Genomic DNA, 18,072 nt, shown 5'->3' with positions numbered 1-18,072 from the left:
ACCACCCAAGAAATAGTGACTAGGGAGTGTTGAGACAGAGTCAAGACCAAGCCTGAATGCAAAAAAAAAAAAAAAAATCACACCTGAACAAACTGATAAGTATGTCTTTACACTACCGCGCAAAAGTTCGAGGTCACTTAGAAAAATGGTTTATTTTGTATTTGTAAAAAATTGTACTTGGAGCAAAAATGATATACAGGTGTGGAATTTTTTTTAAGTCAAAGTAAAATTAAATGTGTACCTATGGCGAAAATAATTTCTTCCTGTAGTTAACAAATTGTAGTTGAAGAAGTCACAGATAGGCGTCACAAGTGCTGTTGCTGTTACATACACTTGACTTTTGCCCACAAAAATCTCACTCAGACAGATTTGTACTTGTGTAGCTAGTTTGTATCCATACATTTAGAAGTGGATTCTGAGTGCAATGCTCCTAAATGCATCTGAGCTTTCACACAAAGTCCATGAGGATTCCTTGCACCACTGTGAGCGACATCTGACATTCACACGGTGGCCAAAATAGTATCACACCTGTCCAAAACCCGAGGTCATAATACATTACCTCATATGGATATGTTAGGAAAACAAAATCAAACCATCGATACAGTCATCCCTCGTTTATCTCGGGGTTACGTTCCAAAAAGAACCAGTGCTAATTGTAATCCGTAGGATTTATTAAAAAAAAAAAAAAAAGCAAAAAAATGTGAGCGGGATGAAATTTCAAATTACATACAGCACATACAGCACATTTGACAATAAAGTTGTACTTGGTACTTGATATATATATATATATATATAAGACATATTTATGTTGTGATGTGTCGTGTGAGGTTACCCCATCTAAAATGTATGTGATCTTAAATTTAACACGGCGCCAATTAAGGGATGACAGAATACGGCCGGGCTGAATGTTTGAGATATTGATAAAAGCCTAGTGAAGTCTGTGTTCTGCTCATATTTAGTCATGATGTATAACTTTCACATGCACGCAGTGAGACTCGAAGCAATCATCACTTAAAATTGGGACACTCCTTCTTAGAGGTCTTGTGGAGATGCACAGATTGTTGTAACGCACTAGTTGAATGAAAATCTGAGAATCATTTTAGAGGAAACGAAGGTTCTGATGTTACACCTTGAGTTTTGGTGCCGCCCTTCTGATGATATGAAAATGATGTGAATACCTTCCTGCTTCGCACTTGTGATCACCGCAGCCATTGTCTGTAAACTGCGGGCGCCCAGAATATTCTGTTATTAAAAGCTTCAAAGAAACTGTTCACCGACTCCAGAATGTATTTGGATTACTAACATCCTGCTCGTCCGAAATTCAACGAACGAAAGAAGGCCACTTTCCCCCAACACTAACCTCATAAAAATTTTGTAAGGCTGCTGCATTGCGCTTCATCTCAGCATTTAAAAATACTTCACTTGTCATACGCCACCATTATATAATGGTCCTTGATACATTTGTAAATTTAATATGATAGCAGACTAGAGTTCCTGGGCGTGCAGCAATTTATCTCCAAGAATTGGCTTGTTTATGTATCCAGATGTTCTGAAGCGTGGTGGCAATGCTGCAGATGCTGCGGTCGCCGTAGCAGCAGCTCTGGCAGTTACAGAGCCATGCAGCACCGGCCTCGGTGGAGATGCCTTCTGCCTGTTCTTTAACAGCGACACCAGCGAGATCAGAATGATAAACGGCAGGTCAGCAATTTGCTCTATGTTTTTGTTTTGTCTTCATCAAATGGACGAAAAGCAAACTCCTCTTTTTTTCTTTCTTTTTTTTTTTTTTACAGTGGTCGTTCTCCCAAAGGTTTGACTCTGGAATTCCTTAAAGGTCGCAAGTACTGCACTGAGACCCCTCCTCCAGTGTTTGATGCTCTGAATGTTACAGTGCCCGGGGCACCTGCATGCTGGTGTGATACCATTCGGATGTTTGGTAGTCACAAGGTTTGACTTTATGTGGTTCTTTATTTCTATTGCATCACCTGATTACATCACTTGATTAATCCAATCCATTTGACATCATAATTGACATTCCAACAAAAACAAAATACCTCACCAACACTCACAAACACACTTTCATTTTAACCGTGGACTAAATTTGAAGGGAGAAGATACAAAGTGTCTGTTCACTGACATCGGGCATGTGAATATTTGCTTGATCTGGTTGAAAAGCCTGAAAACATCCATGACAGGAATATTGGACGAGAGAATTGGAACCTCAAAAGCAAGCAACTTCATCAGATTACTGTACATTCGACATCCCCAATTTGCAGAGAGCAAAGCATCCGGCCCGAGAAACCTCCCCCGTACCGACAAAGTGTCACTTTTGTCATACCCGGTTTGGGGACAACAACAAGTGTATAAAATGTCACAAATAGCTCCACTGGTGACAGTGACTCCACTCCCACTGTCATAGCCACAATATAGTAAGCAAACCATTTGATCATTCCTGTCATTGGGCCATGGGAGCTAGCATGAGCTCATTGTTACGTTGACAAGTGGCGAGCAAGTTACTCATGGCTGAGAATGTCACGTCCCGTGTTTGCCAGCAGGGGACAGGCTTTTGCCTGCCGCTTGCACACCTGATTAATTACTCAGCCTTTATTTGGACGCTCTGGCAGTCTACTCACTGCCGGAGTATTCCACGCCGTGTCATTACTCTCGCCGAGTCCTTTTCGAGTAAATTATTATCTTTAAATCGATTGACTGTTATTGCGTGCAGTCTTATTCCGCTCGTGTGAAATTCTAGAGTTGCCTAATCATTTTCCTTGCTGTTTTTCCGCAAGCGTTTTCTGTTACATCCTTATTCATTCCTGGTCCTTATTTTGACCAGCGTCTTCTGTTTGTTTTGCCTAGACGGGTATTTTGTGTTTATATTAAATCTCATTTTTGTCTGACAAACATCTTTCTGTGTCTGCTATTTCGGGGATCCACTTCCTTATTTTGTTGTGCACAAAGCAATCATTCCATCGGTTCGGGCACAACGTGACAGAAGACTCCGGCCACCATGAATCCCGCAGACTTAGAAAAGATTTTGTTCAATCTGTCCCGTCGAGAGCAACAGTTGAGCCAGCAGGGCCAAGCCATTACGGAACTCAGTGGCGCGGTTTCCATGCTGGCTCACAGGTTCGATGATTTCGAACCCCGTCTTGTACGGTTGGAGGAACGGAGAGCACCTCCCTCCGTGGTTCGTCCTACCACCACTGAGGCACCCACATCATTCCCCACAATGATGAGGGACCCGTCGCTTCCACACCACCCACGTTACGGGGGTGAGCACGGGCAGTGTGGGTACTTTCTCCACCAGTGCTCGCTTCTCTTCGATCAACAACCTTCCGTCTATGCTAATGACGCCGCGAAGGTGGCATATATTATGAGCTTTTGATAGGTCCGGCGGCGTCATGGGCGATGGCGACGAGCGACGCGAAGCCGAGCCTCCGGTCTTCGTTCCACGACTTCGTTACGGCGTTTCGCCGGGTGTTCCACCATCCCGTGCGGGGCCGAGAGGCGGAGGGCCAGTTACTCGAACTCCACCAGCGGAGGCGATCGGTGGCGGACTACTCAATCGAGTTCCGGATTTTGGCCGCCCAGAGTGGCTACGATGACCGGGCGCTGTGTGGACTGTTTCGCCGCGGATTAAACACCCAGCTCCAGGATGAACTGGCGACCCGCGACCACAGCTCCGACCTGGAGGAGTTAATCGAGCTCTCACTACGGTTGGACAACCGCCTGAGAAAGAGAAACCGGGAGCGGGGAGGTGATCGGTTCCCGTCCCGGCGTGCCACATTCCGCGGGGAGGACCGTGGGACGCTTCGAGCAGCGGGACCCGGAGATCACCCCCGATTACGGAATGTTGCCACCGAGGAGGAGCCGATGCAGCCGGGTGGCGAGAGCTCTGGATCGGAAGGGAGAAGGCGCCGGTTCAACGATCAGGCTCGGTCTGACAGCGGTCAACAAGGACCTCATGCTGCACCCAGCCGTCCGGAACCTCCACCATCCTCTTTCACCGAGAGTTGTGAGTCACGACCCCGCGCAGAGCCTCCCGTGCCTCGGCGAGCCGACTCCCGGCCGGGACACCCCAGGAGACTGGAACTCCAAGGCGAGATATATGGGGGGTCCTGGTCGCAGCGGGTTAGGGCTCTGATAGACTCGGGGGCTGATGGTTGTTTTATGGACACCGACTTCGCCTCTGACTTGGGTTGTTATGTCGTGAAGTTGGCTGATAAGAAGCGGGTTTTTGATCTCGATGGGCGCCTTCTGGCGGTCGTAACGCAAAGAACAGAACCACTAAGACTCCAATTATCCGGAAACCCTGTCGAGCATCGACGGTTTTATTTAATGCGGTCTCGAGCCGCTCCGGTTGTTCTCGGTTTGCCCTGGCTCAAGACTCACAACCCCGTGATTTCCTGGGAGCGCCCGGCAATAGAGAGTTGGAGCCGGTACTGTTATGAACATTGTTTAGGATCAGCCGTAGGGGAGCACGAACGTGCCGGTGACGACTCCCCCGAAACTACTGTATCTGCCTTGACGGAGTGCCAGATTGCTATCATGACCTACGACAAGTGTTCAGCAAGGATCGCGCATGCTCGTTGCCCCCGCACCGTCCCTACGACTGCGCCATAGACCTGCAGGCGGGCGCTCCGTTGCCGAATTCACGGCTATATCAGGTGTCTCAACCCGAACGAGAGGCACTTACGGAGTACATAAACAGCTCGCTCGCTGCAGGTCTAATTAGACCATCGCGATCACCGTTAGGTGCGGGATTTTTCTTTGTGGGGAAGAAAGACAAGACCCTGCGACCGTGCGTGGATTATCGTGGTTTGAATGACATCACAATCAAAAATAAGTATTTGCTGCCATTGTTGGACGCCGCCTTCGCTCCTTTGCAAACAGCTACTATATCCTCGAAGTTAGATTTACGCAGTGCTTACCATTTGGTCCGCATCCGGGAAGGTGACGAGTGGAAGACTGCTTTTCAGACCCCGCTGGGTCATTTTGAATATTTAGTCATGCCCTTTGGGCTGACAAATGCTCCCGCCGTTTTCCAAAGTCTTATCAACGACGTGTTAAGGGACATGCTGAACATTTTCTGTTTCGTCTATCTTGACGATATTTTAATTTTCTCCCGGTCTTTTCAAGAACACAAGCAACAGGTCAGACTGGTGTTACAGTGTTTATTAGAGAACAGGCTCTTCGTCAAGGCAGAGAAGTGTGAATTTCATGTACCTGTCATCTCTTTTCTGGGGTTTATTATTGAGCAGGGCAAACTGAGAGCAGACCCCAACAAGACGGAGGCGGTGACGAAAAGGCCAACACCGGCTAACCGGAAGGAGTTACAGCGCTCCTTGGGGTTCGCCAACTTCTACCGTCGTTTTATTCGCGGCTACAGCCAAAAGGCACTCCCGTTGACCCGACTGACGTCCACTAAAGTCCCATTCAAATGGGACTTGGCTGCGGACTCGGCGTTTGCAAGCTTAAAAGCAGCATTCACTAATCCTCCAGTGTTGCAACATCCTAACCCTGTCTTCCCATTCGTCGTAGAAGTGGACGCCTCTGATTCGGGGGAGGGGGCGGTGCTGTCCCAGTGTTCCCCGGTCGACCAGAAGCTGCACCCCTGCGCCTTTTTCTCTCGTCGACTCAGTGCAGCCGAGTCGAACTATGACGTGGGCAATCGCGAACTGGTGGCTGTTATCGCCGCCTTGCAAGAATGGCGCCACTGGCTCGAGGGGGCTAAGGAGCCATTCACTGTCTACACAGACCACAAGAACCTGGAATATCTCCGCTCCGCCAAAAGACTCAACCCACGTCAGGCCCGGTGGGCCCTATTATTGACCCGGTTCAACTTCGTCCTCACATACTCTCCAGGTTCCAAGAACACCAAGCCCGACGCCCTTTCCCGTCTCCACTACCCCGTGGAAAGGGACCGGACGCCAGAGGCCATTCTCCCGGCCCAGTGCATCGTGTGGGCGTTGGGGTGGGAGATCGAGCAGAAGATACAGGAAGCTCTGGATGGAGTCCAGGTCCCAGCTGGATGCCCCGCAGGGAAGCTGTTTGTGCCCCCACCTCTGCGCTCGGAGGTGTGGCTGGCAACGAAGGACCTTCGCCTGGCTGGCACATCCGCGATACTCGGGCCCCGATTCACCGGACCATTCGTGATCGAGTCCATCATCAGCCCCGTCACGGTCAAGCTCCGGCTGCCGGCCACCATGAAGGTTCACCCCGTGTTCCACGTCTCCCTGCTCAAACCGGTGGTTTCCAGTCCCTTGGCTCCGTCTCCCACTCCGCCCCCTCCTCCGCGGGTCGTCAACGGTGACCCGGTGTACACGGTTCGGGCCATCCTGGACTCTCGGCGCAGGGGAAAGGGGTTCCAGTATCTGGTCGACTGGGAGGGCTATGGGCCTGAGGATCGGCAATGGGTCCCCCGCTCCTGGATCCTTGATCCGTCCCTTCTGCACGACTTCCACGCAGCTCATCCGTCCAAACCGGGTAGGCCGCCGGGAGGCGTCCGTTGAGGGCGGGGTACTGTCACGTCCCGTGTTTGCCAGCAGGGGTCAGGCTTTTGCCTGCATCTTGCAAACCTGTCACCCATTGGTGATTAATTACTCAGCCTTTATTTGGACGCTCTGGCAGTCTACTCATTGCTGGAGTATTCCACGCCGTGCCATTACTCTCGCCGAGTCCTTCTCGAGTAAATTATTATCTTTAAATCGATTGACTGTTATTGCGTGCAGTCTTATTCCGCTCGTGTGAAATTCTAGAGTTGCCTAATCATTTTCCTTGCTGTTTTTCCGCAGGCGTTTTCTGTTACATCCTTATTCATTCCTGGTCCTTATTTTGACCAGCGTCTTCTGTTTGTTTCGCCTAGACGGGTATTTTGTGTTTATATTAAATCTCATTTTTGTCTGACAAACATCTTTCTGTGTCTGCTATTTCGGGGATCCACTTCCTTATTTTGTTGTGCACGAAGCAATAATTCCATCGCTTCTGGCACAACGTGACAGGGAAAGGATTAGCCATTCAAACAAATGACCAGAGAACAGGAACAAAAGCGACGGCAATCCTTTGGCTGGGCGTGGCCTGACGTGGCTGGAGCTCGACGTAACGGGGGACATGGGACAGCCGGACGTGAACAGGGGCTCGCTCGGCCTAACGTGGTCGTGGGCATGGCACGGCTCGTTCATGTTAATGCATAGTTTTCAAACATTTACCCTTGAAACATACTTTGAGTTTCAGGATTCTTGATTATAAATATCAGTCAAAATAGAAAATGGGTTCCCATGATGAACGTTTACGGAACCCCAAATTAGTTACCGTGGTTTCCCATTCGGTAATCCGGCGGAACCGAAAAAGGGTTACCGTGAATCTCCGAAATCCTCAGGCCTGCTACTGAATTATTTAAATGTTTACAGCATTTATTTATAATTGTATGTATATGTTGTTGTTTGCGTTATGATCATATGATATGAATTGAAAAAGTAGACCATTTCAGAATTCGAAATTTGGGACTCTAGAAATGCATAATGGGACTCGTACTTTTCTGATCTGCGAGTCCCTGTGGATGTAATTTATTTTGTCTTTATTCGCGTATTATATATTGTGTATGGTGTGTGGAAGAAATGCTGCTGACAGCTGTCTGTGTGGAATGCTCAAAGCCATTTTGTTTTTTGTGAGAATTCTGGTGCCCATTAGGTAGATCCTGATCTACCGGTAGATTTAAGACAGGTCCCAAGTAGATCAGAAGAGTGTCGAGGAGAAAAAAAACCATTTGTGTGTCTTTGTACATGTTAGTAACATATTTTTTTTGTGTTCATGTACGCTACACCTGAATCATCTTATCAGTCTCATTTTCACCAAAAAAATATTAAAAAAATTAAATAAAGCAGGTAAATCTAGAATTTATGGTGGCTTGTGATTACGTCAGCGGAAGTTGTTAGCGCTCAGCAGTCTGCAATTGCAGCTTGTGATCTTTTATCGTTATTATTCTCATTCAGAGTTTGCTTCGTGTACAATTCACCGAGGGCACGGGCAAAGAATAGGAATCTAGGAGGGTCCAGGGAAGCACTTTAAAACGTGTGAGCTACGATAGTTAACAGGGTGCAAACCTGCGTCGCATGCCTCAGTTTCAGGCTATTTCTCATCATGGCGTGTGTGTGTGTGTGCGTGTGTGTGTGTGTGTGTGTGTGTGTGTGTGTGTGTGTGTGTGTGTGTGTGTGTGTGTGTGTGTGTGTGTGTGTGTGTGTGTGTGTGTGTGTGTGTGTGTGTGTGTGTGTGTGTGTGTGTGTGTGTGTGTGTGTGTGTGTGCCGGTAAGGGTAGATCCCGGGAGGTTAGTTGATCGAAAGGTAGAGCTTCGATCCGAAAAGTTTGGGCACCCCTGCTGTAGTCCATCTCAATTTTAAAGCCTGCGCCACAATATTCCATTAACGTGTTTATTTAAGTTGTGAAACATGTTCTTCATTTCAATTACCCTAAAAATATGCATTTAAAAGCAATGTTTACTTTCCAATGTATTTATTTATTTATGGCCCCCACTGCAGTGACTTTAACAAATGGAATATTTTTGATGATGAACCCATCCAGACTGTACTTTATAATTCTTTGGTATTTTGTACGCACATGTTCGCAGACAGTTTCTCTTCTCTGTCTTACATTTGCTTCGCAGCAAATTCTGATGGCAATGATATGGAGCAGATTTGAATACTGTAGTCTGAAAGCATATGAGGGCATGTCAGTAGATTCAGGATCATCATCACAGTTAATGTCTTGTTAATGTGCAAAGTAATTCAAACAGGTTTTTGCCATGTTTGTGATGAATCACAAAAGTATGAATCACAGAATCCACACATGCACACACACACGCACACAATATACTATAATAAAAATAGATTTATCTTCTGCACAGACAATATTGTAACCCTCCATGGCATATTTCATCTCAAAACAATGACTCATACTTCCTGTCTTATTTCCAATGACGTAATACGCATGTGTTTCCTGTCGCTGCTTCCTCTAGCTGTCCTTCCGAGAGGTGCTCAATGGGGCAGTGGAACTGGGTGAGGTGGGGTTTCCTGTTGCCGAAATCACAGCTCATGGATGGACACACTGGGTGGCTGAGCTGCGAAATGCCGGAAAGGAACTTGGTGGAGACCTGCTGATTGATGGTCATCCTCCCAAACATGGACAAGTATTCCGTAATCCTGCCCTAGCCCGAACTCTGAAGGTACATCTGTGAAACTAAAATATCCTGTCAACAAAAAGAATACAAACATCCAGTTAGCAATCCATAATTTTTGTATATTTATTTATTATAATATATTCTCACTGTTGTACTTTGTGTACATAAATGGCTGCTAAGACAAAGCTAGGTGAACTGGTATTGTTGAGTGGTGCACATGCAGTTGAAATCTTCCTTGGATGAACATAACATCTTGGAGGTCTTCCAGTCAGATTTCAAGACGATGCATAGCACAGAGTATGTCCTGTTACGCATTTCTACTGACATCTTCCTGGCAAATGACACTGGAGACTATGTGTGTCTGGTTTGATTGGATTTAACTGCAGCATTTGACACAGTGGATCACAGTATTCTGTTGACTCGTTTGCAGCACTTGGTGGGCATTGGTGGTAGTGCTCTCGAGTGGTTTAGGTCCTATTTAGCTGACAGAACCTTTTGTGTCAGCTTTGGCTGCTCTGAATCACGTACTGCTCCTCTGTCATGTGTTGTTCCACAGAGCTCAATTCTGGGGCCTCTGCTGGTCTCACTGTACCTGCTCCCATTAGGTTCCATCTTAAGGAAACTGTCAGATCTAAGTCCCACTGAGAAAAAAATACGCTTTCTCATTAAGGCCACTTTTATCCTACCTGGAAGAAATCAAAACCTGGATGGCACAACATTTCTTGAATTTCAATAAAAAGAAGACAGAGGTGATTCTGTTTGGTCCCACTGGCCCTTGTACATCCCATCCTGTAAACTTGGGCCCCCTGTCTCCTTATCTTAAGTCAACAGTCTCAAATATGGGTCTTAAACTGGACAGTGATTTTAAACTTGACCGGCAAATTGGTGCCATTGTTAATTCCAGCTTCTTTCATCTGAGACAGCTGGCTAAAGTAAAACCTCTCCTTTCTCATGAGCACTTGAGACAGTAATTCATGCCGTCACATCCCGGCTCGATTACTGCAATGCACTTTACTTTGGAGTCAGCCAATCCTCTATTAAGCATCTCCAGCTGGTCCAGAATGCTGCTTCTCGCCTCTTGACTGGTACTCGTAAGAGGGAGCACGTAACTCCGACTCTGGCATCCCTTCACTAGCTCCGCATACATTTTAGAGTTCTTTTCAAGATCCTATTCTTTGTTTTCAAATCTTTAAATGACCATGCACCACCTTACCGCCACCTTAGTTTTGCTGTTTGGTGCCTTCTACCATCTTTGTTACTGATTTATTTTTTTAGTGTTGAATATATGTTAGTTCAGGGGTGCCCATTAGGTAGATCCTGATCTACCGGTAGATCTAAGACAGGTCCCAAGTAGATCCGAGGAGTGTCGAGAAGAAAAAAAATAAACAACCATTTTTGTGTCTTTGTACATCTCAGTAATATATTTTTTGTGTTAATATACACTGCACACTAATAATCTTATCAGTCTCATTTTCACAAAAAAAAATTAAAAAAATTAAATAAAGCAGGTAAACCTTAAATTTACAGGGGCGCGTGATTACATCACCGGAAGTTGTTAGCGCTCAGCAGTTTGCAATTGCAGCTTGTGATCAGAGCTGTTGCGCTCTATCTTTTATCGTCATGATTCTCATTCAGAGTTTGCTTCGTGTTCAATTCACCGAGGGCACGAGCAAAGAATAGGAATCTGGGAGGGCCCAGGGAAGCACTTTAAAACGGTACGTGTGAGCTACGATAGTTAACAGGCTGCAAAAGTGCGTCACATGCCTCCATTTCAGGCTGTTTCTCATCATGGCGTGTGTGTGTGTGTGTGCGCGTGCGCATGCGCATGTGCGCGTGCGCGTGCGCATGCGCATGTGCGCGGCGGTAAGGGTAGATCCCGGGAGGTTAGTTGATCGAAAAGTAGATCTTCGATCCAAAAAGTTTGGGCACCCCTGTGTTAGTTGCTCCATGTACAGCATTTGTATGCAGCGATGGCTGTTTGAAAGTGCTCCATAAATACACTTGAGTTGAGTTGATAATTCCAAGCAATATCCACATTAAATCCAAATAAACCCAATCTTCCTTGAGAATCACAACGGGGTATGCCTGTATTTGACTATATGCGGAGCTAAACAACTTCCTCGTTCGTTTTGAAGTGCATCCACCAGGGAAAGATGTCGGACACCGAACCCACATCACTTCCTTTCTGCTCCGATCACAAGTTTGCTTATCTCTGCACTGTCCCACCTGGAGCAGCAGAGATGCTATGTCCGGCTACTCTGAGTGCACTTCAGCTCAGTGTTTATTACCATTCTCCCCAGCAGATTGATGAATGAGCTGCAAGTCATGATTGTGTCTCACTTGATCTGCCTTTGGACTTTAGATTTCCTGACGAACCTCTTCAAGAGGGTGAAAATACGCCCCCACTTCTCCTTGGTTTCAGCACAAGCTCCCCTCAGGGCTGATCACAGAGTCCCCTTCTTTTCACTCTGTATACAGTGATCCCTTGCTCTAATGCGGTTCACTTTCCGGGGCTTCGCTGTTTCACGAAATTTTTTAGTGAAGTTTTTTTTTATGCTTTTAAACAGTGAATTGCGTTCTGCATCCTGATTGGCTAAGGCACTGACCGACATGAAGAATCTCCGCACCTCGTCTCTGTACAGCTTCCCAAATTTACCTATGCAAATTTTTGGTCTTTGGATTCATTTTATCAGTGGAGGATGCTGGTCTGTCAAGGAGGGGAAGCTCAATTTCGGCCTACATCATAAAATGTGCCGTTTATTTATACATGAATTCTACCCTCCGTTCCTTTTCAAAAAAATGGAAAGGATGCCTTCACCATAAGATCGGTGATTGGCTCATTTCACTTTCAATCAAAAAGAGATTTGGCCTCAGACAGATCATCCAGTCATCATGCAGAAAAGCTGAGCTTCCTGGCCGGCCTATAAACGCCCACTGTCCATAGATTCCCAGAGACGCTGAGCGTCCAATGGGCGGGACAAAACCAGCATTTATCCAATGACTCGTCTCATTTCAATGCATTGGGACAACCTACTCTGAACTGTCGAGACTCCCAGCATCCGCGCGGTCGACGCTCAGCGTCCACACAGTTTAAAGCACAGTGAAGCTGCGGGAATGAATAAGAAGAGAGTCGCGTCGTAACCAGTCGCGTCGTAATCAGTAAGTCTGAAGAAAGTTAAGAATGACTGGAAGGTCCAAATTTCAATCTGTTTTACGGAAATATGTGGGCAAGGGAAATTATTAGCAACCTACAATATTCAATAGCTTGATCCACTTGGATCATTCGTAGGTTCCAGTTTGTTGCATCTGTCAAAGTTTCTTGTCAGTGCTTTACACCTCTCCAGTCTCAATCTTCCAAATCTTCAGGCATTCATCCATTCTCTACTGCTTATCCAGCGTCTGGTTGCGGGGGCAATAGCTTTAGTAGGGAAGCCCAGACTTCCCTCTCCCCAGCTACTTCTTCCAGCTCTTCCTGGGGGATCCCAAGCCATTCCCAAGCCAGCTGAGAGACATAGTCTCTCCAGCATGTCCTGGGTCGTCCTCTGAGCCTCCCGCCGGTGGCACATGCCCGGAACACCTCACTAAGGATGCATCCTAATCAGATGCCCGAGCCACCTCATTCGACTCTGAGCCCCTCCCTGATGACTGAGCTTCTCACCTTATCTCGAAGGGACCCTGCTGAGGAAACTCATTTCGGCCGCTTGTATTCGGGATCTTGATCTTTCGGTCACGACCCATAGCTCGTGATCATAGGTGAGTCTAGGAATGTCGATGGACTGGTAAATCAAGCGCATAACCTTTGGCAATAGTTGGATAGAAACTCAGCATCACAGCAGATGCTGCACCTATCCGCCTGCCCAGCTCACGCTCTATTCTACCCTCCCTTGTGAACAAGACCCCAAGATACTTCAACTCTTTCACTTGGGGCAGGATCTCATCCCCAACCTGGAGAGGGCACCCCAACCTTTTCTGACTGAGGACCATGGTCTCAGCTTTGGAAGTTCTGATTTTCATCCCAACTGCTTCACACTTGGCTGCAAACTGCTCCCGTCAGAGTTTGAGATTCCTGTTGAAGAAGCACCACATCATCTGGAAGAAGCAGAGATGCTATACTGAGACCCCCTCAACGCCTCGGCTGCGCCTAGATATTTTGTCCATAAAGGTTATGAACAGAATCGGTGACAAAGGGCTGCCGCGACAGAGTCCAACCCTCACTGGAAACGAATTTGACTTACTGCCGGTAATGCTAACCAAACTCTGACATTGATGGTATAGGGGTGTTCGATACGCCATATTCTCGAAGCACCCCGCATAGAACTCCAAGAGGGGCATAGTTGAACGCCTTCTCCAAGTCCACAAAATACCTTTAGACTGATTGAGCGAACTCCCATGCACCCTCAAGAACCCTGCCAAGGGTGTGGAGCTGGTCCGTTATTCCATGGCCGAGATGAAAACCAAACTGCTCCTCTTGAATCCGAGACTTGAGTGCTGAGTGGTACCACCACCCCGGTTTGCCAATCCAGAGGCACTCTCCCCAAAAACCACGCGATGTTGCAGAGGCATGTCAATCAGGACAGCCCCATCCAAAGCATTGAGAAGTCCAGGCGAATTTCATCCATCCCCTGGGCCTTGCCACCAAGGAACTTTTTATCCTCCTTGGTGACTTAAACCTCTGAGATAGGAGAGCCCAAGCTGGAGTCCCCAGACTCTCCTTCCTCTAAGGAATGTATGTTGGTGGAGTTGAGGAGGTCTTTGAAGTATTTTGCCCACCGAGTCACAATCTCCCGAGTTGAGGTCAACAGTACACCATCCCCACTGAAAGATAAGATAAGATATCCTTTATTCGTCCCACACTGGGGAAATTTACAGCCTCCAGCAGCAAGAATGTATGTAGAAAGAAGAGAGAAGAAAGAGAAAAAAAAAACAACAAACACCTTTCAATTAAATGCAATATGAACACAAAATGGATAAATCGCAGTACTATTTACAATTTCCTTCACATCATTTAATTATTATTATTATTATGATTGTTATTTTTTATTCATCAGCAAGACAGCAGTCGGTAGGAACATGCGTGGGTATCTCTCCTACTTGCAGCGCGGGTGTAACAGTCTCTGGCTGAAGGAGCTACCAAGTGCTGTCAGGGCGGGCTGGAGGGGGTGGGAGGGACTGGCCATCATAGCTTTTAGCTTAGTTAGCATCCTTCTGTTGCCCACCTCCTCCAGAGTGTCAAGGGAGCAACCCAGGACAGAACTGGCCTTCCTGACCAGTCGCTCCAGTCTCTTTCTGTCTCGGGCTGAGATGCTGCCTGACCAGCAGACAATGCCATAATGGATGGCCGAGGCCACCACCGAGTCATAGAACGTCTTAAGGAGTGACCCCTGAACCCCAAAAGACCTCAGTTTCCTGAGTAGGAAGAGTCGGCTCTGTCCTTTCCTAATCAGGGTGTCCGTGTTTGTAGACCAGTCCAGTTTGTCGATCAGAAGAACACCAAGGTACTTGTAGGAGGTCACCCTCTCTATGTCCATACCCTGGATGTTCATCGGTGCTGGTGAGGACTTTTTCCTGCAGAAATCCACAACCAACTCCTTAGTTTTCTTAGGGTTGATCTGGAGTAGATTCTGCTAGCACCAGTCCACAAAGTCCTTTGTCAGTCCCCTGTACTCCCGATCGTCCCCTTCTGTAATGAGGCCAACAATCGCAGAGTCCTCGGAGAACTTCTGAAGGTGGCAGTTTGGAGTGACGTGTCTGAAGTCCGAGGTGTAGAGGATGAACAGGAATGGAGCCAGAACAGTCCCCTGCGGCGCTCCAGTGCTGCAGAGACAGTGTTAATGGTGCACTGCTTCCCCAATCTGAGACATCGGATGGTGGGCCAGTATTTCCTCAAAGCCGCCTGGAAGTCACCTTCCCTGGCCTCACTAAACTCTTCACATGCCAGAGTTTTGCCTCAGCATCTGCCAAAGATGTGTTCCGCTTGGTCAGCTGGTACCCATCAGTTGCCTCTTGAGTCGAGTCCCACAGGCCATAAAAGCCTGATAGGACTCCTTCTTCAGCTTGACGGCATCTCTTACTGCCAGTGTCCACTAGCCAGTTTGGGGGTTGCCATCACACCAGGCACCGCCCCCCATACGGCCACCTCAACAACTCCAATCAGCCACCTCAACAATAGAGGCACGGGATATGGTCCACTCAGACTTAATATCTTACGCCTCCCCAGGGACGTGAAAAAAGCTCTTTCGGACGTGGGAATTGAAACTCCTTCTGACAGGGGATTGTTCCAGATGCTCCCAACAGACTCTCACAATACTTTTGGGTCTGCCAGGCATCTTCTCCCACCATTGGAGCCAACTCACCACCAGGTGTCGATCAGTTGACAGCTGTTGCCCTCTCTTCACCCGAGTGTCCTGAACATGCGGCCTCAAATCCGATGATTCAACCAGACAGCCACTCATTAAAATGCGGCCAGGGATATCCTGGCGCCGAGTCGGCATATGGACACCCTTATGCTTGAACATAGTGTTCGTTATGGAGAATCCCTGATGAGCACAGAAGTCCAAAAAAAAAAAAAACACAACTTGAGGTTTGATCAGTTCCTACGAATCACATCTTTCTCGGTCTCACTGGCATTGCCGATGTGAGGATTGAAGTCCCCCAGCAGAACGAGGAAGTCCCCAGAGCGAGCGCTCTGCAGCACAACCTCCAGGGACTCCAAAAAGTCTACTCTGAGCTGCTGTGTGAATAGGCACAAACAACAGTCAGGTCCCGTCCCCCCAGCTGAAGGCAGAGGGAGGCTACTCTCTCGTTCACCGGTGTGAACCCCAATGTACAGGCTCTGAGCTGGGAGGCAATGAGTATGCCCACACCTGATTTGCGGCTCTCACCGCGGGTAACTCCAGAGTGGAAGAGAGGCCAACCCCCCTCGATAGAGTATAAATAGTTCAGGACCAAGCACAGGCCCTTGGGGCACCCCGTGAGTTAGTGTCAACTCGCTAAATTTGAAATTGTTGAACTGTACATAGTGATACCGTCATCTACATAACTTTTCAACCATTTATGTGCCAAACCTCTTTTGCAATATCTCTCTAATTTTTCCAGTAATATTTTATTATCTATTGTATCAAAAGCTTTTTTAAGTCTGTGAAAACACCATCAGTAAATTATTTTTTATCTGTCAGTGTTGGAATTTCTTCCACAATTTCCAATAGAAACATAGATGTTGTCCTTTTCTCTGACATTTAAGACAACTCATTACTTCTGGTGCATGAACTTGATCCAACCCGCTCTTCTTGTCTATGCAATCGTTTAGCTGCCTTTGCTCCTGATCATTATTTGCCTTGCAATTACCGTACATAATGTTGAATGTTGCACCCAATTTTATGATTATTACACACATATTTTGGCCACTATATAAATAGGAATTGGGAGAGCATGGAAAGGCAGCTTTCTACCAGGGCAGAGTTGCCCAAGCCATCATTGACATAATTGTCCAACATGGAGGAGTCATGACCTTGGATGACCTCAGCAGCCATGACAGTGATGTGGTCAGTCCCATCAGCACAAAGTACAAGGTGTCTTTTAACTTTCATTTGCTTATTGGATTTCTGTTTGACTAACACGGTCAGTAAAGTAAATGACTCCATTGTGTGCTCAGGGTGTGCGCCTGTGGGAGTCTCCTCCTAATAGTCAAGGGTTGGCTGCCCTGCTGCTTCTCAACATTCTGGAGAACTTCCCTCTCAAAGGTAACCATTACACGGGGACCTTGGGGGGGATGATGTAGATGTGTCAAATTTCACTTCACAACATCAGAGTGCCTGTCCACCCACCAGTTGCGTCATTAAACAAGTTCATCTGTTGTAAGCTTCCTATTTTGGATAGTTTTGAATTTGAGCTACCAGTGCAGCGAATTTACTGAGAATAATCCTGAAAAGTGTACCACAAAATTCAATTAGCCACACATCTACCAGTGTGACGAATATCTGCACATGCAAAATGACTTGATATGGGCTGTACATACTAGAGTAAATCGAAACTACAGAATTGAAGTCCCCATGTTTATTTAAAGCTTTAGGTCATAATAGTGCAGACTACATCCATATTCTGGTGGAGGCTATTCGCTTAGCCCAAACAGATGCTAAAAGCTACGTGGGTGACCCAGACCATGTGACCCTTCCACTGCAAAGCCTATTGGAAAAAAGGTTCAGCAGGCAGCGAGCCCAGCTCATCAACATGGACAGGTACGTGTTTGTGATGTGTGTGTGTGTGTGTGTGTGTGTACACTTTAGTTCGTACCAGTGAAAGCATATCACACTCTGTTGACTTTCGATTGGAGTGTAGATGTTTGCCTTCGCTCCATGCTTTGACCCAACCACCTTGTCTTTCCTCCTTTTTTCATGTCTGCTGTGTGTGTATTTTGTTAAGGGTGCGTTTGCTTAGTTCAGAAGACATTGGATTTCAGTGCTGCAATTGTAATGTAGATTTATACAATGACTCTATTAAAAATTTTATATCCCAGCTGACTTCAGGCCATTGGCAGACTCTGCTCTGAAATGGTTGCCAGTCACTGGCAGTGAATAATTATAGACAGACACCCATTCCGAGTCACATTCACATCGTCCAAATCACAAAACCTGATATTAACACCAGAACCCCCCTCCCCTCCCCACCCGTGTCAATTATGGTGTGAGACACACCTACACACATACAGCACAGCAATATTTCTACTTCTAATGAAAAGTGCTCTAAAGATGCTTACATCCCCATGGACATCAAAAGAAAAAGGGGAGGGTCAAAGGCATGAGCACAATTTCAAAGAGGCAGGGCCACGTTAATTATTGAAGTAGGGGAACATTTTAAAATGTTTGGTCGACCTTTAGCTAATGGAGGATATAGTAAAACAAAA

General features: G+C 46.8%; 1 protein-coding gene across 1 annotated transcript in view; it reads left to right on the top strand.

Annotated features, from left to right (window-relative positions):
- The window catches only part of LOC127605670 (glutathione hydrolase-like YwrD proenzyme), a 30,589-nt gene that overhangs the window by 2,963 nt on the left and 9,554 nt on the right, over window positions 1-18,072 (top strand). Inside the window, 6 exon segments of the mRNA XM_052073433.1 lie at window positions 1,545-1,698; window positions 1,791-1,944; window positions 9,012-9,218; window positions 16,589-16,741; window positions 16,825-16,912; window positions 17,236-17,407. Coding sequence (XP_051929393.1) covers window positions 1,545-1,698; window positions 1,791-1,944; window positions 9,012-9,218; window positions 16,589-16,741; window positions 16,825-16,912; window positions 17,236-17,407 — 928 coding nt within the window.

The sequence above is a fragment of the Hippocampus zosterae genome, chromosome 8 (assembly GCF_025434085.1).
Source record: "Hippocampus zosterae strain Florida chromosome 8, ASM2543408v3, whole genome shotgun sequence".
Lineage (NCBI taxonomy): Eukaryota > Metazoa > Chordata > Actinopteri > Syngnathiformes > Syngnathidae > Hippocampus > Hippocampus zosterae.
Note: the sequence above shows the minus strand (reverse complement) of the source record. Positions and strands in the feature narration are given on the sequence as shown.